This window comes from Monodelphis domestica, chromosome 7 (assembly GCF_027887165.1).
Source record: "Monodelphis domestica isolate mMonDom1 chromosome 7, mMonDom1.pri, whole genome shotgun sequence".
Lineage (NCBI taxonomy): Eukaryota > Metazoa > Chordata > Mammalia > Didelphimorphia > Didelphidae > Monodelphis > Monodelphis domestica.
The window spans coordinates 1,794,522-1,822,183 of NC_077233.1; the positions used below are offsets into that span (position 1 = coordinate 1,794,522).

The 27,662-nt window shown below is 54.7% G+C and overlaps 2 protein-coding genes and 1 non-coding gene across 8 annotated transcripts in view; all 3 read left to right on the plus strand.

Moving 5' to 3' along the window:
* The first annotated feature begins 622 nt into the window (after positions 1-622).
* Positions 623-19,895, plus strand: NOL8 (nucleolar protein 8). Of its 4 annotated transcripts, XM_007505810.3 has the most exons (16): positions 624-1,105; positions 1,937-1,999; positions 2,353-2,431; positions 3,680-3,830; positions 4,159-4,227; positions 5,277-7,133; positions 7,579-7,692; positions 10,107-10,229; positions 10,677-10,773; positions 13,252-13,393; positions 13,595-13,672; positions 13,776-14,026; positions 15,430-15,568; positions 16,251-16,321; positions 18,980-19,062; positions 19,219-19,895. In XM_007505810.3, the coding sequence occupies exons 1-16, from the start codon at positions 967-969 to the stop codon at positions 19,264-19,266; spliced, it is 3,504 nt and encodes a 1,167-aa protein (XP_007505872.1). In that variant the 5' UTR covers positions 624-966; the 3' UTR covers positions 19,267-19,895. The 4 variants fall into 4 exon arrangements, with proteins under 4 accessions (XP_007505873.1, XP_007505872.1, XP_007505874.1 ...); XM_007505811.3 differs by lacking the exon at positions 2,353-2,431 and having other exon boundaries at positions 623-1,105; positions 1,937-2,033; XM_007505812.1 differs by lacking the exons at positions 624-1,105; positions 2,353-2,431.
* A 978-nt stretch (positions 19,896-20,873) lies between these two features.
* IARS1 (isoleucyl-tRNA synthetase 1) overlaps positions 20,874-27,662 on the plus strand; it is a 36,687-nt gene continuing 29,898 nt past the window's right edge. Inside the window, exons 1-7 of one of the 3 annotated variants that reach the window (XM_001379479.4) lie at positions 20,874-21,011; positions 22,338-22,463; positions 23,001-23,157; positions 23,401-23,520; positions 23,931-24,013; positions 24,413-24,530; positions 26,725-26,872. In XM_001379479.4, coding sequence (XP_001379516.1) covers positions 22,345-22,463; positions 23,001-23,157; positions 23,401-23,520; positions 23,931-24,013; positions 24,413-24,530; positions 26,725-26,872 — 745 coding nt within the window. In that variant the 5' untranslated portion in view covers positions 20,874-21,011; positions 22,338-22,344. Of the gene's footprint in view, positions 21,569-22,337; positions 22,464-23,000; positions 23,158-23,400; positions 23,521-23,930; positions 24,014-24,412; positions 24,531-26,724; positions 26,873-27,662 lie in introns of all 3 variants that reach the window. The other 2 variants (XM_056804025.1, XM_056804026.1) reach the window with 2 other exon arrangements.
* Positions 21,389-21,519, plus strand: LOC130455702 (small nucleolar RNA SNORA84). The gene has a single exon (XR_008913801.1). It is a non-coding gene; the product is annotated as a small nucleolar RNA SNORA84 (small nucleolar RNA).

Here is a 27,662-nt window from a genome sequence, read left to right on the forward strand (position 1 = left end):
TTGTCCGCGCCCTACGCCCTCCATCAGGTGTCCCGTCTCTCCCTTATCCCGCAGCCGCCCAGGGCCCCTTGGCTAAGCGCCTACCGGTTTGGTTCCGACTCCGGCTCCGGGGCGACGGCAGCGTGATGTGGCTGCTCCAGGCGCCTCTCCAGCGCCGCGATCTCGTTCCGCAGAGCCCGGAGTTCCTGCCGCGGCGCCTCTAGCTCCCTCTCCATGACTGGGTCCGGTCAGATGATTCCAGAGGGAAGCCGCAGCTGTAGCGCCCGAACCCAGCTGTTCAAGCCTCCCGCGCGCCACCGGAGCGTACCAATTTCGAGAATCCTTGGGGGGGGACGATGGAGCACGGGGCGGGGGGAGTATCCGAACCCACCAAGTCTGGGGAACACTGGAGGCGGCGCTGATAGCAGAACGAGAGCCACGCGCCTGCCCTCCCCGGAGAGTCGGCTACCCCGTGTGTGGGGAGTGAAGTCCCGGAATCAGTGGCTGCCCAACCTCCGTTCCTGGAGGATTGGTTTGGTCCCAAGCCGGCCCTCGAGTGACGTCAGAGACAGGCACGGAAAAACTTGGACATCTGCTTCTGCGCATGCGCAGTGTCGGGGAGGCGGGGTCGTAAAGCACGAATTTAGGGAGGGAGCGAGTAGGGGAAGATGTCGCTTTATTTTGCTTCCCCCTGGATAACCGAGCTCGCGGGGTGTGCACGGGCTCCCTCACTCAGCAGACGCCTGAGTGCGGCCATCACTATGGGTCACGGCGGAGAGACCCAAGGAGACGCACTGAAGACTGAGATATAGTCGGAGACCGAAGAGGTCGGCGAGCTGGGAACAGAGCACCGGAACTTTAAACACAGCCACTGGATCTCTTGGACTGGGGAGAAGGAAAACGGAAAGCTGTGTCCCCGGGACCGGAAGTTTAAGTCACATGGCCCGGAAGCCCGCGCAACGCGAGGCTCAGACAACCGAGTAGACCATGGCTGCGAGTGGTGGGGAGCGGCGCCTGTTCGTGGGTGGCCTCGGGCCCACGGTCACGCAGGATGATGTGCGTGCGCAGCTGAGCCGCTTCGGGGCCGTGTCCTCGGTCGAACTCGTGTCTCGGGTGGACGTTCTCGGTAAGACCCGGGGCGAGGGCCCCAAGTCCAGAGGCTAACTCCTTAGAGGCGGCTGGGGAGTGGGGTGTCTTTTCAGGACCTTGCTTATGCACACGCCCACTTTCACCGTTGTCTCTTTTTGTTCCCTGGATCCCCAGTGAGGTCTCCCTGAACCCTCTAGACTGCTCAACTCTTCTCTGGGATGTCAACGTGGAATCTGGAAACTCCAAACTTGTAGCCTAGTAAGACTTGACGAACCCCAAGTTTTAGGACTAGCTTGTAAGTCGGAGACCCCAAAGCTTGTCCTCTTTAGCGCAGTAGACAGCTTGTCAGTCTCATATGCTGAAGGTCCTGAGTTCCGTCCTTGAAAAAAGGGTGTGATGCAGTGGGAGAGGCTTCGGAGACGAGAAGAGTCACTTGGCTTGGGCTTGGCCCCACCTGACAGGGATTGTCTTTCCCTTGGGGTTCATTATTCAGTCTGAAACTGCCAGCCTGGGATTCCCTTGGAGTGGATTCTCACGGGAACAAGGACAAGCTTTGGGGTCTCCAACTTACAAGCTAGCCCTAAAATTTGGAGTTCATCAGATCTTACTAGGCTACAAGTTTGGGGTTAGTCCATGTTGAGGGGGAGGAGGGCAGGAACCCCCTAGGGACTCTAGGAGGACTTCCTGCAGGAGGGGAGGTAGGAGAGACTGCTGTGTGGCCCCGGATAGCCCTAGAACTTGCACAAAAGGCCGCCTCTGGGGCTTAGCCATCCTCTGGGACAGCTAGAAGCCTGATGAGAAGCGCCTTGCAGGACCCAGAGCCCTCAGGAGGCAGCTCTGACCAGACTTTTGTCCCTTTCTTTCTCAGGGAACCCAGAGAAGACCTTCGCATATGTTAACGTAGCATTATCCGAGGCAGCCCTACAAAGATGTGAGCAGCACCTTGGGTCATCGCCCCCATCCAGGTCCTGAAAAGGGCAGGCCCTAGGCCATCAGGGAGCCAGGGCACAGGTAGAAGGGATGCCAGCTCCAAGTTTCCTGGCATCCCTGAGGGGCTTCTGGGAAGCTTGTGCCTGACCAGACCTGGAAGGGGGAAAAGTGAGGGCTCTGGACCCACCTAGACCCTGGTTTTGGAGCTCCCACACTGACCCAGGCCACAGGGTGGGCACATGGAGGGGATCTGGCTGGACCCATGGGGCAGAATCCTGAGGACCCTCCAGGTGCCAGTGCCTGGTGCCAGGCCCACTGATGAAGGAGGGACAGACAGGATTCTTGGGTTTTCAGGTCTGTCGGCCTTGAACAAGACAGCATGGAAGGGTGGTACCCTACAGGTCCAGTTGGCCAAGGAAAGCTTCTTGCACAGGTATGGCCACATTGGCCACCCTAGGGATGAGGAGGAGAGCCTGGCCATGGGGTGCCCCTTAGCACCAGCACTGATGCTAGGAAGAGTCTGATGGCTTGCGGGAGGAGGGGGCTACCTAGCAGTTGGGCTATGACGGGGTGAGGAGAGCATGGGAGGAGGATTCGAGGACAGGGAGAATTCTGTTCATGCAGGGAGGTGCAATTGGGCCTTGAATCCCAGGGTCCTTTGGATTCCCCATAGGGAATGATGGCTTCCTAGAGGTTAACACTATCACCTGGTATGTTAACTGCATGAAGGAGGGACATTGTATGTGATGCTTAGTGACCCATGGGGTTGGACTAGACAGGGCACCTTGCTTTCAAAGTAGCCATGGCTCAATTCAGCCTGAGCTGTAAAGAACACTTATGTGATGGGGGGGGAAGAGAGGGAGGTTAAGCCCATTCCCAGGCTGGCTTCCTAGAGGTGGTGCCATTAGTGTGGATAAGTTTAGAAATGGGGGAAGGGTGCTATTCCTGGCCCAGGGAGCAGCTGAGCCAAGGACTTAGAGGGCAACAGAGGGAAAAGTGTGTGGAGGAGTGGGCAGGAAGTAGTTCTATGCCATAACTGTTGTGAATAGTCACTGGGGCTCAGTAATGCCACCCGGCCAAGGGCCTTGAGTGCCAGGCCAAGGAGAACTCCAGACCACTGGTAGATTTCAGGCAAGTCTTATTAAGTGTCTGCCTCATGCTAAGGCTAGAGAGAGGGAAATGGACAGTCTATGAGATCATCCACCAGCTGCCCCTATTCTCCCCTTCTCAGAAGCATGAGTCCCAAATCTTTGTTCCAGGATCCCCACTGTCCTCTCTGCTCATCCACCCCCAGGGCACAGCAGACTGTCCTGGGAGGCCCTAGGCAGATGGAGTACAGGAGTGAGGTGGGACAGGTATAAATCACAGAGTTGTTCACATACAGAGCTACAGTGAAACTGTGGGGTCATTGAGATTGGGGGGTGAAGGAGAGAGATCCTTTCTGGAAGAAGAGATCTAGGCCAGAGAGGGATCAAGGGGTACAGGACAAAGTCCTAAGATGAGGACCTTTATTAGAGGGAAGCATGGGAGAGGAAAGGAAGGGGACTTTTTAGATACAGAAGACATCTGGGCAGTGGGCAGAAGGGACTCGGTGGGAGTCCCCTCTCCTACCTCTGGGAGGGAAGGGTTCTACAGAGGTGAGGGGTTGCCTTGACCCTCTTGTTGGTGTTATGGGTGTCAGACTGGCAAAGGAGAGGCAGCAAGCCAAAGCAAAGCAGGAACAACAGTTCTCAGATGGCCCTACAGCAGGCTCAGAGACATCTTTGGGGAAGAATGGCATCTTGGAGTTCCACATGAAAGCTGTGCCAGGAACAGAAGTCCCAGGACACAAGGCAAGTGTGACTCCTTGAGGCTCTGGGCCTGGGGTCTCTGAAGCCCTGGAGGAAACCAGCAGGCATCAGGATGGGGAGCAGTCAGGTAGCCCCTCAAGCCAACAGGTTCCCCCTCATACCTGCAATGCCTGGCATGATGGTGTTGCCCTCTATCCATCTCCTCATCCACTTTCCACAGGGCTGTTCGTCTCTCTGCTCTCCAAATCCACACTGCATGATTGATCCCAGTCTGCTTTTGGCTTGGAATTTGTCATTCTGTTGGCACTGCCTTTAGTACTGGGAATCTAGGTTCTTCATGTTACTAAATCCATTGCTTTCTTTCTCTTAGGATTGGGTGGTGAGTAAATTTGGAAGAGTATTGCCTGTCCTTCACCTTAGAAGTCAGAATAAACGTAAAATATCCTTTCTGATTGCTCCAGCCATTGAGGGACTTGGTTGCAGAGCTCTTGGGGCTAGGGCCCGATCACTTAGCCATCAGACATCTATTGACCCCAGCATGTAGCCATCCTTAACTGACCATGAATTCCTTGCTCACACAAAACACTGGGTCCAAAGTCTCTGGGGAGTGTGAGTTTGGTGACTGTGAGAGAGATGATGTCCAGAAAGGGGGGCGGGGGGGGGGGGAGCAGGAGGCAGCAGAGTAGAGTCAGAGTTTAAACCAAGTCCACTTGAGAGAGGGTGTAGGCATGAGCTTGGGGCAGCCAAGTGCACCGTGAGAGGAGGTGCCTCTGCCCGGTCTCTTTAAGGGTCCCTCCAGATCTTCATGGATTGACTGACTTCAAAGTTTAGGAGTGGGTTAGGCAGAGTGGAACCAGCTTAGGGAAGGCCTATGAGCCCAGGGTATAAGCCATAGGGAACCATAAGCCTAACCAGAAAGGATGTGTTAGGTAAGTTAAGGTCCCTAAGGTCTGTAGGATGGGTTCAGGGGAAGTACGTACAGAAGACTTAGGCCCTGTTCAATGAAGATCAGTGACATTCTTGGTGATGAGTATTTTTCCATAATCTCCCAATGAAATGCCATGAATAAGTTAAGACTGGCTTGGGAGGGAGGGAGGAGAGACAATCTCGTCACTTGGAGATCCCATCTTGGTATCCCTGTTGGCTCCCTTGCCTCAGTCTGTAGTCTCATAGGACACTCCTGACACTGGACTGCCCTGGGGTGGGAATGTTAGCTTGGGAGCCCAGAGTGGGCCATTTGGAGCTGCTGGACTCTTCCTCTTCTCCCAGTCCAGAGTGATTGTTGCTAGCTAATGACAGAAGAGGTATGAGACCCTGAGCCGGATATGCATAGACCTGAAAGTATTCGCTGTTTCAAGGTTTTCAAGAATTGGAAAGATTGTTTCATTGAAACTGCTCATTTTTAGACGCTCAGTTGGGATCCAGTCCATTGTACCACACAGGTTTTGCAGAATTCTGGTCTTGTTTTCTTCCTTAACTTTTCCTAACATCTTAAAATATGATCCATCAAAATATTGCCACAACCTCAAGAAGTTTGAACAAGATGTCACAAATACTGTCTCTATTTCTGACCTCACTTGGAAATTGGAAGGAGGAGATGACACAATGAGTAAGAAACGACAGGGACAGTTTCCTGCATTCAGAAATTGCCCTCCTAAAAGAGCAAAGGTGGGGGGAAATCACTGCTCTCCAGCCCCTCCAAATGTAGCGCAACAGCCAGATGTTCAAAAAGCAGATCTCAGTCCAGTTGAACTTCCTACATCAGGATCCTCTAGACATAAGAACAGTCAGAAACCAGAGACAGTGTTTCTTCCAGCTTCAAAATCTCCCTTTGTCAGGAGCAGAAATACCATGTCTGATGATGATATTGATTCTGAAGATGAGTTGAAAGCTATGATAGCAGAAGAGAAGAAATCACAGAAGATGGTCTTTGAGACAGACAGCACCGAAAGGGATTCCTTTGAAGTGGTCAGCAGTGATTTCAAGCCAAGTCCAGCCAGTTCAGGGGTGAAGCATAAAAGAACTCAAGCTTCTTGCTCAAACAGCAGTCATCCTGCTGAGAGTGACAAAGAATATGACTCAGGGGACACGGATGAAATCATTGCTGGGGGCAAAAATGGTGACCAGAGCAAAAACAAGGCCAAAACATCACCAAAAAGGAAAGCCAAACCAAAAGAGAAGAAGGACTGTTTGCAAAATAGAACAGACCATCCATCTTCTGGTCATGCTACAGAAATTAGGAAAGGGAGACATTCCTCTGGTAACGAAAAAGAGTCCAGCACAAAGCTGGCCACTAAAAAACTGCCTTGTACCCCTCCTGAATCTGAGGATGGGTCTGAAGAAAACCTGGATTATGACTCCATGATGACGAACTGCTATCGCCTTGACCTCACCTTGGCTGATCTAGAAAAACTGGCCAGTGAAGGTGTGCAGAAAGCAGAGGACAGTGACGATTGTACTGAGCAGGATCTCCCCAGGAGACAGGTCCCAGATTTTAGCCAGAAGAAGAGGAAGGCTTCCAACAGAAGGGCCCAGTGCATCAATCCCAGTGACATTTTGGCTTCCCTCTTAGAAGGGGAAGAGATCAGTGACCGGAAGCCACCCCAGGAGAATATGTGGAAATCCAAGTTTCAGGCTTTCAAAGGTGTGGGAGCCCTCTATGAAGGGGAGACCCTAAGAAAACCCTTTAGGGACACAGGTGGCTTTGCCCACAAGAAAGGTCATTCTTGGAACCAGGAAGCTTCTGCTAATTCTGTGGGGAAACAGGCCTTTGGTTCTAATACTTGTTCCAGTGAGGAAATGTTCCCCCCTCAAGATGGAAGGGAAACAAATGAGGTAGATGGTCTTGCACATTGTCCTGGAAAAGCTCCAAGGAAGAGACAAGCAAGCAGGGACCAGTGTTCCACTGGACAGTCATCTACCCCTGGTTCTGAATGTGAAAATGGTTCGGTTTCTAGCCTGTCATCCTTGGACACTAAGAAGACTCACAGGACAGACTTGGGAAGTGATGCTGGAATGAGAAAACCCAAGCAAGGAAAGAGTGATTCCCTCCCCCTCAGACCTTCTCCAGGTCAAGAGCCCAAGCCTGTAGTTCTGAAAACTCATGCCAAGAAACCCATCCAGGTCTCTGTTGAAAGAGTCAGTGCATTTTCCCGTATGCAAGGGAAGGCCCCGAGAGGATCTCAGGAGGAGACCAACTGCCCCCCACCTCAGATCCCTTCATCAGATGCCATCAGCCCTCCTAAGAACTCCCAGGATAATCAGAAACGCTTGGCAGCCTTGGAGGAGAGGAAGAGAGAACGGGAGCTGCAGAAGCAGCTGGTGCGCAGTGCTCTTTCCAGCGTGGTGAGTGCAGTGGTAATTACAAGGGCTTCCCTGTAAGTAAGGGGAGGGGCTGTGCCCTTTTCCCCCAAGTTGACTCTTCTCTTAAAAGCCGGGTGGGGTGGCTGAGCACACATTAGTTCTCAGAGGTCATGAGATGTTGAGGTGTATTGGTCAACGACCTTTTCAACTCCTTTAGCGCTCTCCAGAGCACGCATGTTGATCTTTGTGTGGTTAGTCTACACTGGCAGCACAACTGAGGGCCAGCAGGTTCTCTTGGCTTGGCACATCTGAATGGCAAGCAGTGAATGCACAGAGAAGCACCAAAACACTGCTGAGAATGGGGCCTGCAGAGATGCTGCCCAGCCTCCAGGTGGGGAGCTGGGCACGTGTACCTGTTGGGCAGCACCTAGATTTATGATTGTGACACACTTGGATGTCTTCTCTAATGCTTCCCATGTTCCCCCAGGATAGTTCTCTAGCAAGCAAACCAACTCACATCGTGTTTGGCTCTGACAGTGAAGAAGAAACAGAAGAGAAAGGTGGCAGTGAGCAACCTCTTCCTGAAAACAGAGTAAAGCAGGTAAGGAACAAACAGGGCTCCTTTGGGGCCCTTGGCTGGCTGCAGCTGTGGGCCCCTGTGGGCAGCGCTCGAGTTTGCAGGGCTGGCCAACTGGCCAGAGCTAGGTGTTGCTCGGGGGCCCATTGGTCTTCTCTGGGCTCCCTTTCCATGGCCACTGATGTGCATTGTCCAACTAACTCTCCACATCTCACTCCCAATCTCCTTTTCACACTTTTCTCCCTGATTGGCTGCAGAAGGGATTTTAAACATTTGTCATCTGACATTTTGCCATCCCAATTTTTTGTCCCCTCGCCTCTCCCCTGCCTGAAGTGACAAGTAATCTGAGATCGGTTATACATGTGCTCTCGGTCACGTTGTGTAAAAAGGCACTGGCTGACACACGAGAAAATACCCATGAAGGAAATGGTGTGAATGACTGTTGGGATCTGCAGTCAGACTCCAACAGCTCCTTTGGTGGTGACTAATGTCCTTTGTCATTAGGAGTCCTTTATAGTTGGCCTGGTTCCTTGCCTTGTTGACCTGGTTTGGTCTTTCAGTTCGTCATTGTACGTTACTGAGTACAAGATTCCCCTGGTTCTGCTCACTTCTCTTTGTGTCACTTCATATAAGTCTTTCCAGGTTTTTTTTTTGGGGGGGGGGGCAGTTGGCTTATCCTATTTGTCATTTCTTATGGCACAATAGTCTTCCATTACAATCATAGTTGTATGTTCAGCCATTCCCCAACCAGTGGACACCCCCTCAGTTTCCAGTTCTTTGCCACACAAAAAGAGCTACTATAACAGTAAATCCTTTTTCCTGATCTTTGATCTCTTTGGGGTACAGACCCAGGGGTGGTCTTCCTGCATCGATGGGTCTACATGGTTTTATGGCCCTTTGGGCATGGTTACAGATTGCCTTCTAGAATGGTTGGGCCAGTTCACAGCTGCACCAGTAGTGTTTTGTAGCCTAGTTTGCCCACATCCCTTCCAGCATATATCATTTTCCTTTTGACCAGTCTGCTAGGTGTGATGTTGTTCATTTGCATTTCTCTAATCAAGAGGGATTTAGAGCATTTTTCATAGGACACTAGATAGCTTTAATTTCTTCCTCTGAAAACTGCCTGTTCATATCCTTTGACTAGTTATCAATTGGGGAATGACTCATATTCTTAAAAACTTGACTCAGTTCTCTCTAGATTAAGAAATGAGGCTTTTTCAGAAACCTTTGCTATAAAAATTTCCCACTTTTTGTTTCCCTTCTAATCTTGACTGCATAGGCTTCATCTGGGCAAAAGCTTTTTTAATTTAATGTAATCAGCTATCTATTTTCTATCTTGTCCTGTTTTCTGCGTCTTCTTTGGACATAAATTCTTTGCTTATCCATAGGTCTGATTTCATATTACCCAGTTTTGCTCATGGTGCCATCCTTTATTTCTAGATATCGTATCCGTTTTAACTTTTATCTCAACATATGTTGTGAGGGTCTATGCCTGCTTTCTGCTATAATGTTTTCCAGTTTTCCCAGCAGATTTTGTCAAATAGTGAGTTTTTCCTTAAGTTGGCTTCTTGGGGTTTATCCAACGCTAGATTGCTATGGTCATTTACTGCTGTGTGGTGGGTACCTAATTTTTCCTACTGGTCTTCCACTCTGCTTCTTAGCCAGTACCAGATTGTTTGGATGATTCTCGCTTTAGAACACAGTTTGAGGTCTTGTATGGCTAGGCCTTCTGCCTTCATTTTTTTCCCCATTTATTCCCTTGATATTCTTGACCTTTTGTGCCTCCAGATGAATTTTTATTTTTTCCAGCTCAGTGAAATAATTCTCTGGTAGTTTTATTGGCCTAGCACTGAATAGGTCGATTAATTTTGGTAGAAATTTGTTATTTTAAATGGGATTTGTCTCTTGCGGTTAGGCTTTTTTGGTAGAATGGAGAAAGGCTGGTGTTTATGTCCTCCAACTTTGCTTAAGTTGTTGGTTGAGTCTCTAAGTATACCATGACACCTGTCACTTTAAGGAAAGCTCCATTTATTCCAGTGTTCTCTAGGATTTTTAATAGGAATGGAAGTTGTAGCTTGTCAGAGGCTTTTTCTGCATCTGTTGAGATGCTCATTGAGTTTCTTTGGGTTTTGTTATTGATGCAGTCAGTCCTTTTACTCCTTCAGGACTTAACTCCAGTCTCAGCTCCGTGACATCTTTCCTCCCATCTTTCTCAAATCTGTCCCATGCTGCCTTACATATGACAACGAGAAACAGGAGATCCGAGTTCTAGTCCTACTTGGGCTGCTGGGTTGAATGTGATGATTTCTCTTAGCAAGATCCTCATGGTCATACTACTTGTTTTCTTCAAAAGGATTCTTATAAATTGTAACTGATATTAGTATGACACAGAAACAGAAAATTTTCAGGCAACTCAAAGTAACTGATTTTTTTTTAAGGATCTGACTGGTAAGACTTCTGGGAAACTCTTTGAGAGCAGTGAGGATGACGAACAGGAGAGTGATGATGATGAGGCCCGATTCCAGATTAAGCCCCAGTTTGAAGGCAAAGCTGGAAAGAAGGTGGGTTAGTGCTGAGAGCAGCAACCGCAGCATAATGAGCATTTAACGAATTGTCTTTTCAGGTGATTCCCTGCCCCAGCCCATGCCCTTTGGCTCTGAATCCTGACTATGGGGAGCAAGGTTTTTGTGATTCCTTCCTTGTCCTGATGGGTCTGATTCCATCAGGGTTGGAGTGTGGACACTGGATGACTAGTTCTCCAATGAGGTGGGGGGTGGGGGAACTGTCATGGAGGCTGGGCAACCCTTACCAGACCCCCTCGTCTTTTGGTGCTCTTCTCCCCAACTCTCAGTTTGAGGGCCAACAGGGCCAACCTTCACTGGTAGAAGGGGTTTTCTAGCCCAGGAGTTCTTCCCTCTCTCAGAGGAAAGTTCCTTATCCAGTCCCCATCCCTGGCCCCCTGCAGGATCAGGATCAGGTCCTGAATGTCTGTGTCTTCTGTTGGGCAGCTCATGAACTTACAGTCGCACTTTGGGACTGATGACCGATTCCGAATGGATGCTCGCTTTTTGGAAAGTGAGAGTGAAGAGGAAGAGGAAGCAGAGGGTGAGTGTTTCATTGTTGCCTTGATTCCTCTCTTGACCACCAGGCCATTCTCATCTCACTGGAGGAACATGATTGGTCTCCACAAATGTCCCTTTTTGGTCCTCCCAAATTGAGTAACGGTGCAGGTATATACCAGCTGGAGCTCCTGGGGCAGCCCAGTTCTTTCATCGTTATTGGGGAGCTGGCCTCCGTATGTTTAGCCCCTCCTACCTCCCTAATGCCTCTGTCTCCACTGACTTTTGTTGCCCCTCTTCCCCACCCCTGCCATACTGTCCAGGTTCCCCTCCTGGGGCCATCGATTCTTTGTTCTCCATCACTCATCTGCTTTTTGCCATGGTGTGAAGGGCCTTCCCCCTTAGATGGAAGGATCCCATTGGGGCCATCTGTTGGGCATGCTGCTGGCCAGCCCTCCTCCCCACAAGTGGCTCTTCTTGCCTCCCTGCAAGCTGAGAAGGAAGCCTCCTGGGCCAAGGCTGGTTCTCCCTGGTACTGGCAGGTTAAGAGCCCAGGCGGGCTTGGCCTGGCACCTGGGGCAGACAGTGGCTATTCGAGGAGGCCCAGCTAGCAGGAATGTAAGGAGAGGGACGAATTTTAGCTCAGTGACATTCGGAGAAGCCAACTTTTTATTTTTAGCTTTGATGATGATGCTTTCCTAAAATGCATGAAAGATGTTTGGGGGATGTCTGAGGGCTGTCACTACCCCAGCCCAGATCACAGAATCTCTAACCCTGGACCTTCTTTGATAAGGTACCACATTGACCCTTGGCCACCGGAGTCTCCTCAGGCAGGGCCGTGTTGATTCTGCTACTGGCTCTTGCCATTCGGTCCAGTGGGAAGTTCTTCAGGGCCTGTCATGTACCAGCGGGCCCGGTGCCGAGCACTGACTGAGGGGACAGAGAGAGGTGAAACCTGTCTGGCCCTCATCAAGCTGCCATTCTATTTGAGGGGGCAACAAAACAAGTACCACATACATAATTGATGAACAAAGGATACAGGGAAACGGGGAAGAATTCCCTCTAGGAGAGTGCTCTGCAAACTCAGCTTTGAAGAAGGGAGAACATGGCAGATCCAGGGACCGGTCAGCCTGTGCAAAGGCAGCAGGGCAGAGATGGCGTGTCCTGTCTCAGACTTGCCGCTTTAATGAGGCAGGGTGCATGTTGAGAATGATGGGCAGTGAGGTCTCAGGGGTCTCTGGAACAGCCCGATTGTGGAGGGCTTTGAGAGTAGCTGGAAGGGCAGGGCTATGGGCTATGGTCAACCCTGAACTTTGAGCTTCTAAGAAGCCATTAGGAGGTGTCACAGTGGAGAAAGTGCTAGCTGTGTGACCCTGCTGAAGTCACTTGGCCCCTGTGTGCCTCTGTTTATTCAGCTATAAAATGGGGACGGTCAGATCACCTGCCTCTCAGAGCTGTGGTAGGATCAAATGGGGGTGATGATTATGGGACTCTTTGGTACCAGGCCTGGCATATAGCAGCTCCAAGAAATACTTGGAGCCTTCCTCCCTCCCCACCTCCAGACTAGAGGGAGAGGTCAGCAAGGGAAGAGGAAGGGGGTGGAAGGGTTTTGTCGAGGGAAAAGCAGCAAGCCTGAACCCAGGAGTCCATGTGGGTATGAAGCTTCTAGGGTGGCATTGAGGTGGAGCCTATATGACTAGGACGACAGCAGGGGCCTCGAGGGGAGAGCCTGGAAGAAACTGGGTGAGACAGGTGACGGAGGTCTTAGATGCAGATGTAGAGGACGTGTGGCCTTGGGCAGGTCATCCGCCAGGGACCTTCTGGGATGTCCTTTCTTGAGATGCTCTGGCCTGGAGCCCCAATGGCTTTGGGGGAAGTTTACTTATGGAACCAAGAGTCTGGATGCCATATTTCAGACCCTGGAACCTTGGCTGCATTGACTTTGTTAACGATCAGAATCTCAAAACTCGTTCTTTCGAGTCAGCATTCCTAGCTCCTCTCCAGGACTGGGGCAACCCCCTTTTGGCCCAAAGTCCATGTGGCTTAAAGGGAGGGAGTGAGCCTGGCACAGAAGGATGAGAGCTGGCCTTGCAGCTGCTGCATCTCCCATTCTCTACCTTGTGCTTCGGGGCCCTCTGGACCTTGGGCTCTTTTTCTATTAAATGAGAAGAGGGCTGGCACGTAGGTCCCAGGGACCCCTCCTACTCTAAATCTTTAGGCTTCACAGTGATGTCTTCCCCCAGATATGGCGTACAGACATGGAGGGTGATCTCAGAAGGGAGGCCTTAGCATTGCGGGATCAGGAGGACATCAGGAGTCTCAAAGAAAGCCAAGGGCAGCAGGAGGGAGATTGCTGTGGGTGCAAGGGATGAGACCTGGGTCTCAGGATCATGGACTTAGGGGTCAGGACCCCGAGGAGATCCAGGCCCCGTTCTGATTCCATCTGTCAGCCTCAGAGGGGGCTGGCCCAGGGTCTCCCTCAAAGGGCAGTTTGTAACATTTCCCTCTCCACTTTGTCTTAAAGAGCCCAAAAAAGCAGAAACAAATGAGGAAGCGGAGCTCATTGCTGAGAAAAAGAAAAACCTGGACATGATTCAAAACCTTCTACACATTGGCCATCCAACTCCAAAACTGAGCAAAGAAGAAATGGCTGCCAAGCAGTTCAGGTGCGAGCATCCCCTCTATGTTTCTGCTCATGGGGAGGTGCCTCTGAGGGTCCTGCCAGGCCCCCGAACCTCAGGGCATGAACTGTGGTGCTAGATGAGGCCTCAGTCTGTGTGGGGACCTGGGGGCCCCACTCCCTCCCTCCCTTCCTGCTCAGCCACCTTGTCTGGGCCACTAATCAATTCCTCTGCTCTTGACCATAGGAATATCGTACGGTATGATCCAACGAGACTGGACCATGCCACGTTTGAAAGAAAAACAGACCCCGAGGAGAAGGAAAGGTAAAGGCCCAGCCCTCTCTGTTGCTCCTTCGGGGGGTGGAGGGGCAGGTGTTGGACTTTGACTAGAGGCTGCCCCTCACGGCCACATCTCTGCTTGTGACAGCAAAGCCAGACGCAGGAAGAAGAGGGAGGAAGCAGAGAAGCTGCCCGAAGTGTCTAAGGACCTGTATCACAGCATCGCTGCTGATCTGAAGGACAGGTTCAGGGCCACAGAGCCAGCCCCAGGGGGCACGGGAGCCACTGGGCCCTGGAACGAGACACCTGAGGAGCTGGAGACAACTGAGGCCCCCTCAGCGGGCCTCAGCGAGTTCACCTTCTCCTTCTTTGGTCCAGACAGCAATGGGGCCAAAGAAGGTAAGAGAAGCCACGTGGTCACTTCTCCCCATGTTGGGGGGCGGGGGGGCGCTTCTTCCATCCCAGCATCAGCACACCAGGCCTGCAGCAGAAAGACCTGGCTCTGCCGATCTTGCCTCAGGCTCTTGAGCGGAGACACCCCAGACAAGTCATTGAATAGCCTCAGTTTCCCCATCTGCAATATGAGAGTCATCATAGCTCCTAATTCCTAGGATGGCTGTGAGCATCCAGTGAGAATAGCACATCCCGGCACACAGTGGATGCTTATCAGTGATAGCCGCTATTATTAGGAGGAGGAAGCCCCCTGCCCTGTATAGGCAGAGGCAGCCCCCAGACTCAGCAATTAATCCCAAGTGCCACCATCAGATATTGACCCCCGAAGAACCTCGTAGAAGGGAGGCCCTTGGTCCGATGGATTCCCGTGGCTATCCTGCCCTCTGGGCATCTGCCTGCTGCCCAACAACTCAACAGTGCCCTTGGTTTTGAGGCCCCTCTGGGATTAGGCCTCCGGGCCCCAAGGTGGGATGCGAATTCTGTCTGCAAGGCTTCGAGTAGGGCCATTACTGGTGCTCCACTCAGAGGATGGGGGGGCCCTTCAGCCCCTTTGTTCTCTCCTTCGAGTCGTGAGGCTTCCTCCTCCATCGGCTATCATTTCTGACTTTAATCTTGGAGGTCTTTCACCCCATGCCCTGCCTGTGTTCCTGGACCCTCGGGTCGTCCCTCTGGGAGCCTTTCAGGGCACTTGCTCCCCTCTCCTCCAGGCAGAAGGCTTGTTTCTCATACGGGGTCACAAGGAGAATTGTGGTCTGGGGATGCATCTCTTCTGGCAGTTAAGTGAGAAGCAGAAGAGAGAATTCGGTCACCAACCTCAGATACTTTAGGGGTTGGTGCTGGCCCTTATCTCAGGCCACCCAGTCACCTTGCCCAAGCCATGTTGGTGGCCCAGTTTGTGAGACGGGAAGCAGAGGGGAAAGCCATGTCGGGGATGGTGGGAGCGTGACTGATTGCCCCGAAGGTCAGCGGAGGAAGCCCAGGCCCGCTTTGGCCGGAGATCGGTCCCCCTCACACCTCTGCTTAGCTGCATACCCCATCTAAGAAGGGACTTGGGCCTGGGGAACCCAGAGTGCCACTGTGTGCTGGGCAGATTCAGGGGTGGGCATGCTGTTCCGTGTGTGTGTGTGCTTGCACTTTGGAATGGATTCCCAAGCATTTGGTCACTCGGTGCACAGTGGCCTCAAAGGAGGAGAAGGGGTCATCCCCTCAGGGCTTTCTTTTTAAATTCGATCTGCCCAGGAATGCTCACAGCCAATCTATGATCCCAGCAGCCCCCCCCCCCTCCCCCCAGTCCACTGCTCAGCCACCATTCCCCTTTGGGGCCTCCTTGACCTGTTCCATTTGTGTAGAGCCATACAAGATTGAAGCAAGGGCACCTGGGCGCATGGCCTGGCAGCAGGACCCTCGTTTCCAGGACAGTAGCTCAGAGGAGGAGGAGGAGGAGGAAGTGGAGCCTGATGATGGGAGCCGAGAGGCAGCAGGAACAGGGTAAGCCAGGCTCGAGATGGCGGGATTTCTAGGTCACTGGCTGAAATGGCCACTTGCCTCACGAGGCCCCCTCGTGCACCAGGCTCTCTGCAGTAGTTAGAGAACAACACGGGGCACAGCTGACCTGCTGGGCAGGGACAGACAGCAGGACCAGTCACAGGTTCTCCCAGGTGTCCTGATGTGCTTAGGGGAGGATGAGGGAAGTAGGGCTGCACCACTTGTGTCTGTTAATAGAGGAAATATGAGGTGACACCCCCGTCCCCCAGCAGGCAGGCAAGGACCTAGAACCCTCGCCCTGTGCGCAGAGCATCCTTGGGCCTCCCTTACTCATGTACATGGGCTGGTGCGTCCTGACCCAGGGTCACGTGGGGCATGTTTTCTCCTTGGCCTTGTCTGACACATTCTCACCAACGCCTGCTTGGATTCTGTTGGCAAAGGCCTGAAACTCTGACTTTGTGTTGGTACCTCACTGGTTACCAGGCAGTCTGACTCTTGAACTGGGCCCTGCCCTCGTGCCTAGCCATGAATGGGGTGGCCGCAGGAGGAGAGCCTCCTGCAAATGGGGCCCCCTGCCCTCGGGCCTAGCCTGGGCTGTCCTGAAAGCGCCAGCCTCAGCCTGATCTCCTTCCCCAGCCCTGGTCATTCACTTCTGAGAGTAAATGCTTCCTTTGTGCCTCTCCAGGGAAGTGCCATTACCTGAAAAACCAGCCCGTCGCTTTTTCTTTTTCTCCGAGAACGATGAACGATTAGGTGGTAAGGCTGCTTGGTTTTGTTTTTAACTGGTGGGAGAGTTCTGGGGTAAGCTGGGAAAGGGCGTCTTGAGATCCTGGTGGCCCAGTTGGACCTCAGGAAAAGGGGATCCTTGAATTCCAGAGCTGAGGCCCCAGAGGGCAGCGTAGGGACCAGCTGTCCACCCTGGGGCCTCTGTCCTGCCTTCTCTCGGCAAACAACCTGAACAGCCAAGGGGAGTGGGGGGTGCCCAGGAGGGTGGGGGAGATTTCTGTGCATCTTTGATAAGGAGAGCAGCTGATCTTAGGGGCCTGAAGGGCTGACCCCTGCAGGAGCTTGGAGTGTCCTTTGGAAAGGCCCAGGAGGGAGAAGGAAGCCAGGCTGACCAGAGGCAGATCAGGGGATGGGAAGCCCCAGCAAGGGTAGAAGCGTCCCATCCCCTTCAGACACCTTCAGCCTCTGGGCTCCCCCTCAGCGTTTGTTCTGTTCAGGACTAAACCATCCCCCATGAGTCCTCCCCTTTCCTCCATTTCCTGTGTGTGCGTGTGTGTGTCATCCCTCCTTTGTCCAACTTGGAAGAGGAGCTTCCAGTTTCAGAACTCCCTCCCCACATACATATACATGCATGGACACACGTATGCACACGTTCTCTATTTCCTTTGATACCCTCTGAGGTCATCAGGGCCCATCAGTGCTACCCCTGCCCTGTCTGTTCTCCCTCCCACCATGATGCTTATTTGGGGGCCAGGGGCACCTGCATCATCTCTGGGCTAAAGCCGAAGTGCATCTCTCTCTCCAGTCGGCCTTTTCCCACTCCTTAGCTCTGGGCTCTCCTTTGGGATTCCTGGGGCGTTTTTGGTCCCTCTAGAATCAGGCTCAGTGTTGCTGGGTGACCCTGACTACGGCTCTTCCATGGGCGTTGAATTCCTCCTTTGTGACTGCTCACGGAGCTTCCTTTTGTCCCAGTAGCCTGGGTTTGGGTCCTGCTGTTCCTGGGGTGCTCCTTGGAGGTTTGTCTCAGATGGATTCCAGTCCCACTTTGCCTTGGGCTCTCAGGGTTGGGGTGCTTCTTTGATGAGATCCTGAAACATGCTGCTGGGACTGTTTAAGGGGGTCTGGCTTCTGGGGGGCGGCGATGCTTCCGCTTCCCTCCCCCGTCTCTTGTCAATTTTTCTGTTTGAGGCCTCACATTTTCTCGATTTGGTGGTTCTTTTCCCATTACCTCTTGGAACCGAGTTGCTCCTGGGTCTCCTGAGAGTTGGCGTCTCTTGGCTGAGGTCCTGGGCCTCTTCCACCAGGCTCACCGTTCCCGCTCTGGTTCTTTGGGGGGTTCTCGTGTCTCATCTTCATTTCATTTCTAAAAACAAGTGAGCTCTCCATCCGACCATCTGGGAAGCGCTTCTTCGGGTCAAATGCCTGGAGGTTGAGATGACGGCTGAGCTGTGGTCATTGGGGTTTGAGTCTCCACTGCCCCCCTCCCCTGGGGGGGGGGGGTTCTGTCTGCTCGTCATCCAGGCTCCTTCTTGACTAAAGACTTCCCACTAAGGCCAGCTTGGCAGACTTGTGCAGGGAAGGGCTGGCCCTTAAACTCACAGGGAGAGGAGCCAGTCGAGGCTCTCCCTTGGCTGCCCCAGCAATGGGCAAACCCTTGGGCCTTGCCCCTAACTGAACTCTCTGGAATCATGCCATCTCTACTCATCCTCTTTCATCTCTCCACTCTCTAGATCTCCCTCTTCTCCCAGCATGGCCTCTGGCTGTGGCCTTGGGCTCCTCAGCCCAGTCTTGACCCTGTACCATGAGTTCTTCCGCACCGCACCACACCACACCACACCACACCACACTTTTGGTTCCCTTGCCCATGCCTGGGTCCTTCTAGTCCTCAGCCCTGGTTTCCCTCCTTCATTGCCTTTTCTGCTTCTACCCCCATTCCCTCAGAGGTTCCTCTGGACCCTGGACACTCCCCTGGGCTCCCCTTGCTTTCCCGGCCTCTCCATGTCCTTGGCTAAAGAATGGGGATCCTTGCTCACTGATTTCTTGGCTGCCAGCCTCTCCCTTTCCCAGCCTTCCTCCACAGCAGCCCCCAAGGTCTGACCTACCCTTTTGTCCCCTCTGGCCCTTGGCCTGGGCAGCCCAACTCCTCTCTGCTGCGCTGAGTGGGGACTGACCAGCTACCAGGACCTAGTCAGATCACACCTCCTCAGTAACTGAACAGACACACCAGCTGAGTCAGGCTTCGAGGGCCCCTTGCCCTGCAGCCGGGAGGCCTGCTCAGTGCTTGTACCCTGTTGGCAGAGCCCTCTGGAGCCCTGGGGAACCTTTGTGCCCTGCTGGGCTCCTAGAAGTCTCCATCCCAGAATCCTGAGAGTTAGCAGTAGTGGGTCATCACAGCATGTTGTACTAGGAGAGGTTTGTGAAGAACGCTGCTCACTGCCTCCCCATTGAAGGATGCAGTCAGAAGGAGGATCCCCATTTTACTGCTGGGGACACTGAGGCTCAGCCATGTAAGGGACAAGATTCAAAGTCACACAGCCGCTCAGCACCCAAGACAGGGTTTTGTGCCCGCTGGTCTGCCCACAGGCTGGATGGACACTGGTGGGGTGCAAGGACCGGTTTTGTGGGTTTGTGGGAAAACCCTCCTCAGCTTTGTTTTCCAGAAACAATCGGCTTCTTTGTTCTCTTTAGTGGGGCCTGAGTCATTCTGGCAAGGCTCAGGAAGCCGTGCCAGCAGTGAAGACTGGGAATCCAGAACCATGGTCCTACTGCAGGTGAATGGAAGGGAGAGGGCCCCACCCAGAGGTGTCTGTGAGTGGGAGGGGGGATGCCAGGTTAAAACCAGGCCATGGGGGGCTCCTGCCCACTCTGGGCTGACTAGGGTGGGTGGAGCCTTGGTCCCATCCCCTGCTTCAACCTTGCTTCCCCAGGACTGCCGGAAGAAGCATAAAGCAGCCAAGAGGAAAGCCAAGCCTTGAAGAATGTCCTTCGGGGGCCAGGAGCTGCGGAACGACCAGGCTTCAGGGTGAAGCTCCTCCCAGTCTTGTGAACAGAGGCCTAGCTTGGGAGTCAGGCTGTTGGCTCTGGGTTTGAGTTCTGCCTCAGACACATGCTGGCCCAGACAGGATTGCAGCCTCTCCATCAAGCCCCAAACTACTTCCCACAAAGATTCCTGCAGCTGTCTACACTGGCGAGGGGGTCAGGTAGTGCCAGGCTGGTGTGGCACCTGTTCCCCACGCTGATGAAGCAGCAGGTGCAGATGCCCACAAAGCCTGGCCCTATGTGTGCTCCAGGGCTGCGGGGCCCCTGCCATGAGCTAGGCTGTAGACAGAAGGGGTGGCTGACCTCCCTCGGACATGCCTGAAAAACATGATTTTTGGCAAGCCAGTCTGGAAATGTGGATGGGCCAACAGCTCCCGTTGGGTTCTCTCCTTGGGCTTTAGGAAAGATTTGGAACCAATGAAAGACTTGACTGGTGTGAAGGGGGAAAACACAAAAAGTGGGCCCAGGGAGCCTTTGAGGCTCATTTCCGAGGGGCCCCCCATTTCTCTGTTTGTACTGCTGCCCTTTGGGGCTCCGTCAATAAGACTGCTTACTGGATTCCCAACACGTGTTTGGCTTCTGTTGTGGCGTCGTTGGTAGAAACAGAAGGGCTTGTTCGGGGTCTCTGGAGTCCGTCACCGACTTGGGGGGCTGGGGGTGGCAGGAGGCAGCAGGAACCGGGGCTCCAGTGGCCTTCCTTAACCCCAGGGGAAGCCGGTTCCAAAGCTAGGGGCATCCAGACACACCACCCAGCCTTGGGCCCCAGGGACACTCACTGGCTCTTCCCCCTGGCCAGACTGATAGGGGCTTTGAGTAAAATAGGATTCTCACCACAGACATGTGGGAATGGGACCCAGGGGTCCACGACAGGGTTAGGGCCCCAGGAGCTCCCTCTGGGACCTTGACAGAGGTCAGGTTCTGCTGTCCTGGCCCCTGGGAGTCACCATGCCAGGCCTTCCTTTGTTTTATGCCCTGAATGACTTGGGGGTGGAGGATGGGCCCAGCTCCGGGGCTCAGGGTAAGCTGAGAGGCAACAGGATGACTCGGGGCGGAGGGAAAAGGGGAGCCTGCCTGTCCTGGCTCCCAGAGGTACCCGATGCTGTCCTGAGGTCCTGTGGAAGGTTCCTGAGAGCAGAAGGGAGGGTAGTCTGCTGGATGACCTGCAGGGGGTGGCCCTGTCCCAAGTAGTGGACAGTCAGGCCACAATCTGGCCCCTGGAGCTCCATCTCATCCCGTGGGACAATGAGAGCATGTGCCCAGATGGGGGAGCAGGGGGGGGGGAGGCTGGGCTCCCATCCCTGGCTAGGCAGTGGTTGGGCCCACCCACGGGAGGCCCAGAGGGCCAGTTTCCACAGCTGTACAGTGGTTTGCTGACGGCCCCGCCCCGCGATGCTGGTAGGCCTAGTGGGGTCATCTGTAATGCGCTTCCCACCATGTTATGGCTGGTACTCTTAACTCGGCAGATGGGGAAACTGAGGCCCTGAGAGGGTGGGAGATAAGCTGCAGCCTGGTCCCACCCTCGGCGTCTTTCCTGTTGCTAGGACACTGGCTCCGCCAATGGGTCGTCACGTTGTTGGGCAGCCGCGGTTCCGGCACACTGATTGGTCGCGCTAGGGCCGGCCCTCCCTTCCGCTTCCGCTCATGCTTTCCTCTGGTTGCATCATTCCGCCGATAGGCGCAGGTGAGTCCCTGGCTGTCCAGGCTGCTCTAGTTTGGGGGTCACTTCTCCCCGGGGTCATCTTCTCTGAGGCCTTAGGTGCGTGGGAGAAACCGAAGCCAGGAGGGGAGCTTCCCTCCGGGAGGAGACCGGTGACGATCCTCCCCGCGGCTCTGGACCTCTGGGCTGCAGTTCGGCCCAAGACTCCTCGCTGCCTGCCACAGTTCCCCTCTGTAAAGTGGGAGGCTTGCGGCGCCGCGGGCCTCAGCTGAGCTTCCCGGCATTCTTGGGACGGCCGCCCCACGGGGAGGACAGAGCACCCCCCTATTACCGCTGTGCCCTCTCCCGTCCAGTGGGGGCTCCCCAGGCAATAGGCAGATAACCCTTCTCCACCCCTGTCGGCCCTGTGGTTCCTGGAAGCCGGTGGTCAGTCCGGCCTTTCCGGGTGTAGACGGGCCCAGAGAAAGGCAGCAGTGATGGATGCGTGGGTCTGCACGCTGGCAGCCCCCACAGCCCGGTCACTGCCACAGGCACAGATGCTGGTGCCAGTCGGTGCTCTTTGGGCAGGACCCTTTTTACAGGTGGGGAAACTGAGGCAGGGGAGGGCCAAGCTAAGCCCCTTTTACAGATGAGAAAACTGGGGGGGGGGGGGGACAGAAGTAGGATTCTGCCAGGAGCTGCCCTATGGCGGGCATCATTAGGTTCAGGAACTGAGGGAGGTGTAGGGTGGCCCAGGCATGGACTGAGACCAGGGACTAGTGAGGGCCAAGAGCCAGGGAGTGCCCAGAGGCACCTTCTCAGTGCCCGGGCTAGGCTTCCTCAGGCATGTCTGGTTCTCCTTGGAATGGTGCTGAAGGGGCAGGCAGAGAAGAAGGCATCACAGTAGTGAGTGAAGGCCTTCCCACTCATGGCCGCGCTCCTGAAGCTCCCGCAGCAACAGACCCATTTCACAGATGAGCTAGCTTGTGTCTGGCATGCCTTGCTCTGGGCAGTGCCATTTCTTGAACTGAAGTGTCAACTCTTCAGTGCTGTTTCTAGAAAGCCAGGTCTGGTCAGCCCAGGGTCCAGGAGCACAGAGCCTGGAGGAGGGGGGACAGTCACACCTCACTTGTCTTTCTGCTCTGGTGGGACCCTTGTTTTCTGTGGAAGCCGGACCTCAGTGCAAGAGCCATGGGCGGATGGCATTTTGCTCCCTCTGGCTTCTGTCCTTGGGTGGCAGCATGACTGGCAGGTGGTTGTGGGACCAACGCGCTTGGCTGCATTTATCTGTGGTCAGCCCCGAGACCTGCTGGGAGAGGGAGGGCCTCAGGCTTGAGGGGACAAGGAGTAACTCACTGCTTCTCTCCCTAGGGACACAATGGTCCAGCAGGTCCCAGAAAACATCAGCTTTCCTGCTGAGGAGGAGAAGATCTTGGCCTTCTGGACCAGCTTTAATTGTTTCCAGGAGTGCCTGAAGCAGTCCAAGCACAGGCCGAGGTCAGTGGGCCAGAGCAGCCAGGGGGACCTGGGGCCACTCTAGGATTGACCCAAGAGGCTTTGCTCCCAGAGGGCCTTGGCAGCCCAACCCTGAGCTTGGGTCCTGTCTCTGCAATGCCTCCAGAGCCCAGTGACATCCCCTTGGTCGTGGCTCTCAGGCCCAGCTTCCCTCCTTCCCCACGGGTCTCTGCAGAGTGCCCCTCTCACTGCCCGTTCCCTGTACCTCCTCCCTCTCTCCCACTTGGCCAGATCTTCCCTGGGGTTCTCTCACTTCTTGCCCTTCTTGGGCATTCCTGGGGCCCAAGAATCTGCATCCTGAGTGCCAAGTGTGTTCTCTGGGCCACCACCCTGCTCAGTGACCAGTGCTCACACTCACGCACACAGTTTGGCAGCATTTGTTACATTTAGAAGCTTCCAGTTCTCTCCCTGATTGGACTGGAAATTCCCTGAGAGGAGGGCTGGGCCAGGCAGGCCCTCGCATGCACACACCAGGGTCTTCCTGACCCAAGTCATATTGCTGCCTTCTTTCTATGCCAGATTTACATTTTATGATGGGCCCCCATTTGCCACCGGGCTTCCCCACTATGGCCACATCCTTGCTGGGACCATTAAGGACATTGTCACCAGATACGCCCACCAGAGTGGCTTCCACGTGGACAGAAGATTTGGCTGGGACTGCCATGGCTTACCTGTGGTAGGTAGCACCTCGCCACGGGGACTGGTGTGGGACTCCAACCTTCCATCTCCAGTAGGGGGAGCGTCCTGAGGGTTCTGTTGGCCTGACTTTCCCCTTTCCTGTAGCCCTGGCTTCGTGGAACATGGGGTTTTGAGGTCTCGGGCATTAGAGCCTTAGCAGGGAGCCCCTAATGAACCACAGATGGCAGACAATGGGAACGTGGGAGCCAGACTTGAGTCCTTGTGGGACTCCTTTTTTCAGGAATACGAGATCGACAAGTTCCTGGGAATCCGAGGCCCCGAGGATGTGGCCAAGATGGGCATCGCCGAGTACAATCGGCAGTGCCGAGGCATCGTCATGAGATACTCTGCCGAGTGGAAGGTATGGAGAGCCGGGCTTGGTCGGGGGCCTCCTCAGAGTCTGACGCCTGGGATGGAGCTCAGGCCATGGGCAGAACAAGAGCCGTTCCTTTCTGCCCTGCGGGTTGGGGATGGCAGCCTCCTTTGAGGGACATTGGGGCATTCATTGCTCTCTCTGTTCACTCGGGGGTTGGCGCAGCTGATCCAAACTAGACCTTGAACGAGCATCCAGAAAGCTTTTTGGCATGTCTGCCTTCACAGTGCTTGAAGTGAGAGCAGCAGGTCCCCAAGAAGGTCCCAAGACCCCCCACATCTCCTCTGGCAGGAGGTCCCAGTGCCCCACCCATAGGTGGGCAGATGTTGATCTGGGGGAGCTCTCCCAGAGGGTGGCAGGCATGCTCACTCACGGATGCCCTCTTCTTGCTCCACCAGGTCACCATCTCTAGGCTGGGCCGCTGGATCGACTTTGAGAACGACTATAAGACCCTGTATCCCCAGTTCATGGAGACCGTGTGGTGAGTCGGGGGCGGAAAGGGCCCTGCTGCTAGGTTAGGGCTTGGCGGGGAGAACTTGCTCCTCGGGCCTTCCTTCGTCCACCCTCCTCCTGAGCCTGCCCTTCGATTCCCTTAGCCCCTCCTCCTCCCAGCAGAGCTGGGGCCCTTCTCATCTGCAGGCCCCCCACCCCCCCGTGACTGCCACGGTGTCCCAGGGCTCACACGCCTGCTTCAGCATGAGACTACACCTTCTGCTGGCCCTGGCTGGGCCCGGGTGTCTGGAAGCCCAGGCCCGTGCTCATCCTTTGACGCAAGGGTGCCCTCGGGCGGCGGGAAGAGTAGGTTCACCCCCACTCGCTCACAGGCCCAGGCGACCTGCCTGCTTCCTGGGAAAGCTGACGGGCTTCCGGCGCTCCCCAGGTGGGTGTTCCGGCAGCTCTACGACAAAGGCCTGGTGTACCGTGGCGTGAAGGTGATGCCCTTCTCCACAGCCTGCAACACTCCCCTCTCCAACTTCGAGTCTCACCAGAACTATAAGGTAGGCCGCTGCTCTCTGGGCCCTGATGGCCACACAGAGGCCTTCTCAGGAGTCTGCCCCGGGGGTCTCTTCCTCTTCCCAGCTGCCCCCCTAGACGTGTGGTGCGCGAGTGCCAGGAATGTGGCACGTGGGCTGGGCTGAGAGAAGAGTCACAGCGAAGCCCAGCGAGGGGTGGTTTGGGGCCTGCTCCCTTGGGTCCACAAGCTGTCTCTGGCCAGAGGCCCATGTTGGGACAGGACTCGTGCTTTACGGAACGTCATCCATGTACGTGGTCAGGAATGTGGGGAGAGAGCCTCCGTCGTTCTAAAGCCGCTCCCCCGTGCCAGGCCGCAGGAGGAGGAGCTCCTCACAGCCTGGGCCCAGGAGCCCAGAACTGGGCCATTTCTGACCCAGAAACTTTTGGGCCCCTGGGCACTCCCCGGAGCTGGCTCCAGGCCAGCGTGCCCTTTCCCCCCTCTTGCTGTCCGCTGCCCTCGGGGCCCTTCCAGTTGTTAGATGGGTGTCTCTTTCCGTGGTGGTTCAGAGGCTTCATCTGCAGCTGTGGGCATCCCCTTTGGCTTGATGACTGGGTCAGCTGGCCACAGGTTGGGGGTCTGACTTTTGGCAGCTCTTGCTCAGCCGTGTCTTAGAGACCTTGGGGCTGCCTGCCCAGTCAGAGCCCAGAAGCGCAAGGACACCTGCTATTCATTCTCCTGGGGGGGGCCACGTGTGCCCCCCGTGCTCCAGTTAGGGTAAAAGGGGGCCGGGGAGCATTCCCGAGGCCCTGTGAAATAAGGGCAGCATCATGCCCCCAGTCAGGGGAGTAGAGAGGGGAAGGACTCCCCCTGGGCGGTCGATCAGGAGACATGATAAAGCAGCTGCTGTGGGCCAGGCACTGTGCCAAGTCCTGGCGGTACAGAGAGCAGCTAAAGACTGGTCTCTGCCTTCCAGGAGCTCCTGGTCCAGTGGGGGAGACGACACGCAAACATATGTCCAAATGGGACCCAAGGGAGATAGTGGACAGAGGGAAGACCCTGGAATTAGGAAGGGCTTCCTGGAGAAGGTGGGCTTGTCTGGGAGGAGGTTAGAGTTGAGAGCATGCAGGTAGGACTGTAGTCAGTGTGAGGGAGCCAGACGTGGCTTTTTACAGGAGAAGGGTCTTTATTCGTCACGTGGCCAATTCCTATCAGTGATAATCCAGATATGGACCCTCAACTGGAGCCACTTCGTGGCAGCAATCAGGGGGTGGGTCTGTGGAGAAGCAGCCCGAGCTCCTTAACCCTACGTACCCCAGGGGCCCGGCTCTGCCAGCCTGGGCCATCCGCAGGCAGGCCCCTGCCCCTCGCCTCCTCCGGGTTGGATCCACGGGAGTCACCTGGGACTTGGGGGCTGGAATGTGTGCTCAGCCAAGATTCAGCGTTGCTTTGGGTCCTTTTAGACAAGGATCTCGGGTTTGTGGGAAAGGACCCAGGAGGTGCGAAGGCCTGTATGGCTGCTCCAAGACCCAGGCCTTTGCTCACATTCCTGAGCTTCACGCGTGTGGGGGCCCCTCGTGGCCTCCACAGCCTTACACAGAAGGCAGCAGAAGCCTCTGGGCAGAGTGGGAAGAGCTGGCCCTGAGGCTCTGGGTCTGCTGAGTCACAACTCTCCTGGGAGTCGGTGGTGGCTTCATTTTCAGGTAGGCATCGCAGTGCCCGCCGGTCCTTAGATTGGGGGATGCTGAGGAAAGGCGTTTGGAGAAGCCAGGGCTCTCCGAGTGTCTGCAGTGGTGGTGCGTGCTAAGGAGCTGAGCTTCCAGACTGGCTGTGAGGTGGAGGCCCCTGACAAGTGGCCGGCTCCCCATGGAGGGGGGAAACCAGCCAGAGACCATAGCTGCCCTGCTGGGGGGCCTGGAAGAGTCTTTGCCGGAAGGACATCGGGGCAGTGAGGGCCGATCGCCCCGGGCCCCTTTGTTTCCGAGGCACGGCCGTGCGTGACACGTGTGTAAAGCTAAGCGTGTAACAGGAATCCCTGGCTCAGCGTTCGTTTTCTGGGGACGCTTTCCCTGACGATGCCGGATAAACGAGGTGTAATTACGCTGGATTCTCTCTTCGGCCCAGACTGCCGCACTGAGGATGTCTCTGTGCTTGTTTGGGGCAGAAACAATAAAAAAAGAAGTGCCGAGTTTGCCATCGAAAAATCAAGATTTCTCCCTCTTGTTCCTTCTTCGGTTCAGGATGTCCAAGATCCCTCGGTCTTTGTCACGTTCCCTCTGGAGGAAGACGAAACGGTGTCTCTGGTGGCATGGACCACCACCCCCTGGACTCTGCCCAGTAACCTGGCCCTGTGTGTGAATCCTGACCTCCAGTATGTGAAACTTCGAGGCAAGTATGGGGCATCCTCACCCCCAGAGCTGGGCTCCTGCTTATCAACAACCCTGAGAGGGGCCAACTAGATGGACACAAGATGTCCTGAGTTTAAATTGGCTCAGACACACCCTTATCGTATGACCCTGGTCAAATCATTTTGTCTCTGCTGTTGCGAAGACCAAATGAGATATGGGGCAGCTGGGAAGTTCAATGGATAAAGAAGCAGGCCTGAAGGACAGGAAGTCCTGGGTTCAAATTTGGCTTCAGACTCTTCTTAGCTCGATGACCCTGGCCAAGTCACTTAGCCCCTGTTGCCTAGTCCTTACTGCTCTTCTGTCTTGAAACAAATATACAGCATTGATTCCAAGACAGAGGGTAGCGATTTAAAAGAAAAAAAAGACCGTAACCCCCCCAAATTGGCTTGTGGTCAGTAAGAACCAGCCACAGTGGTGATGACTCACCAGTGGGCAGCAACTAAGGCTTGCCAGGTCCTCTGCAGGCATTGATCCACAGGTTCTTATTAAGCACCTACTGTGTGCCACACAGTGTGAGAGGAAGTGGTCCCTGTTAGCCAGCAGCTCCCCGCCTCATGATTCCGTTATCCTCATGGCACATTCCCACCTAAGGGAAGATCATTGTCCCTGCCGAGGGGCTCAGGTCAGAGGTCAGCATTTATTAAGCGCCTCCAGCCAGTCCCTTGGAGGTCTGTTCCCAGGCTCCTGCTCTTTGCCCAGCACAGACCCCCGGGGCCCGGCCAGGCCAAGGCAGCCTGCCCCTCTGGAAGCCTTTGGGCCCTGTCATTTGG

What these genes read in the sequence shown, in the direction of transcription:
- NOL8 (XM_007505810.3), top strand. Translation starts at nt 967, where the DNA reads ATGGCTGCGAGTGGTGGGGAGCGGCGCCTGTTCGTGGGTGGCCTCGGG. An exon ending in GACCCCGAGGAGAAGGAAAG is followed by an intron (nt 13,673 to 13,775) that starts GTAAAGGCCCAG and finishes TGCTTGTGACAG; the next exon opens with CAAAGCCAGACGCAGGAAGA. An exon ending in CAGCAATGGGGCCAAAGAAG is followed by an intron (nt 14,027 to 15,429) that starts GTAAGAGAAGCC and finishes CCATTTGTGTAG; the next exon opens with AGCCATACAAGATTGAAGCA.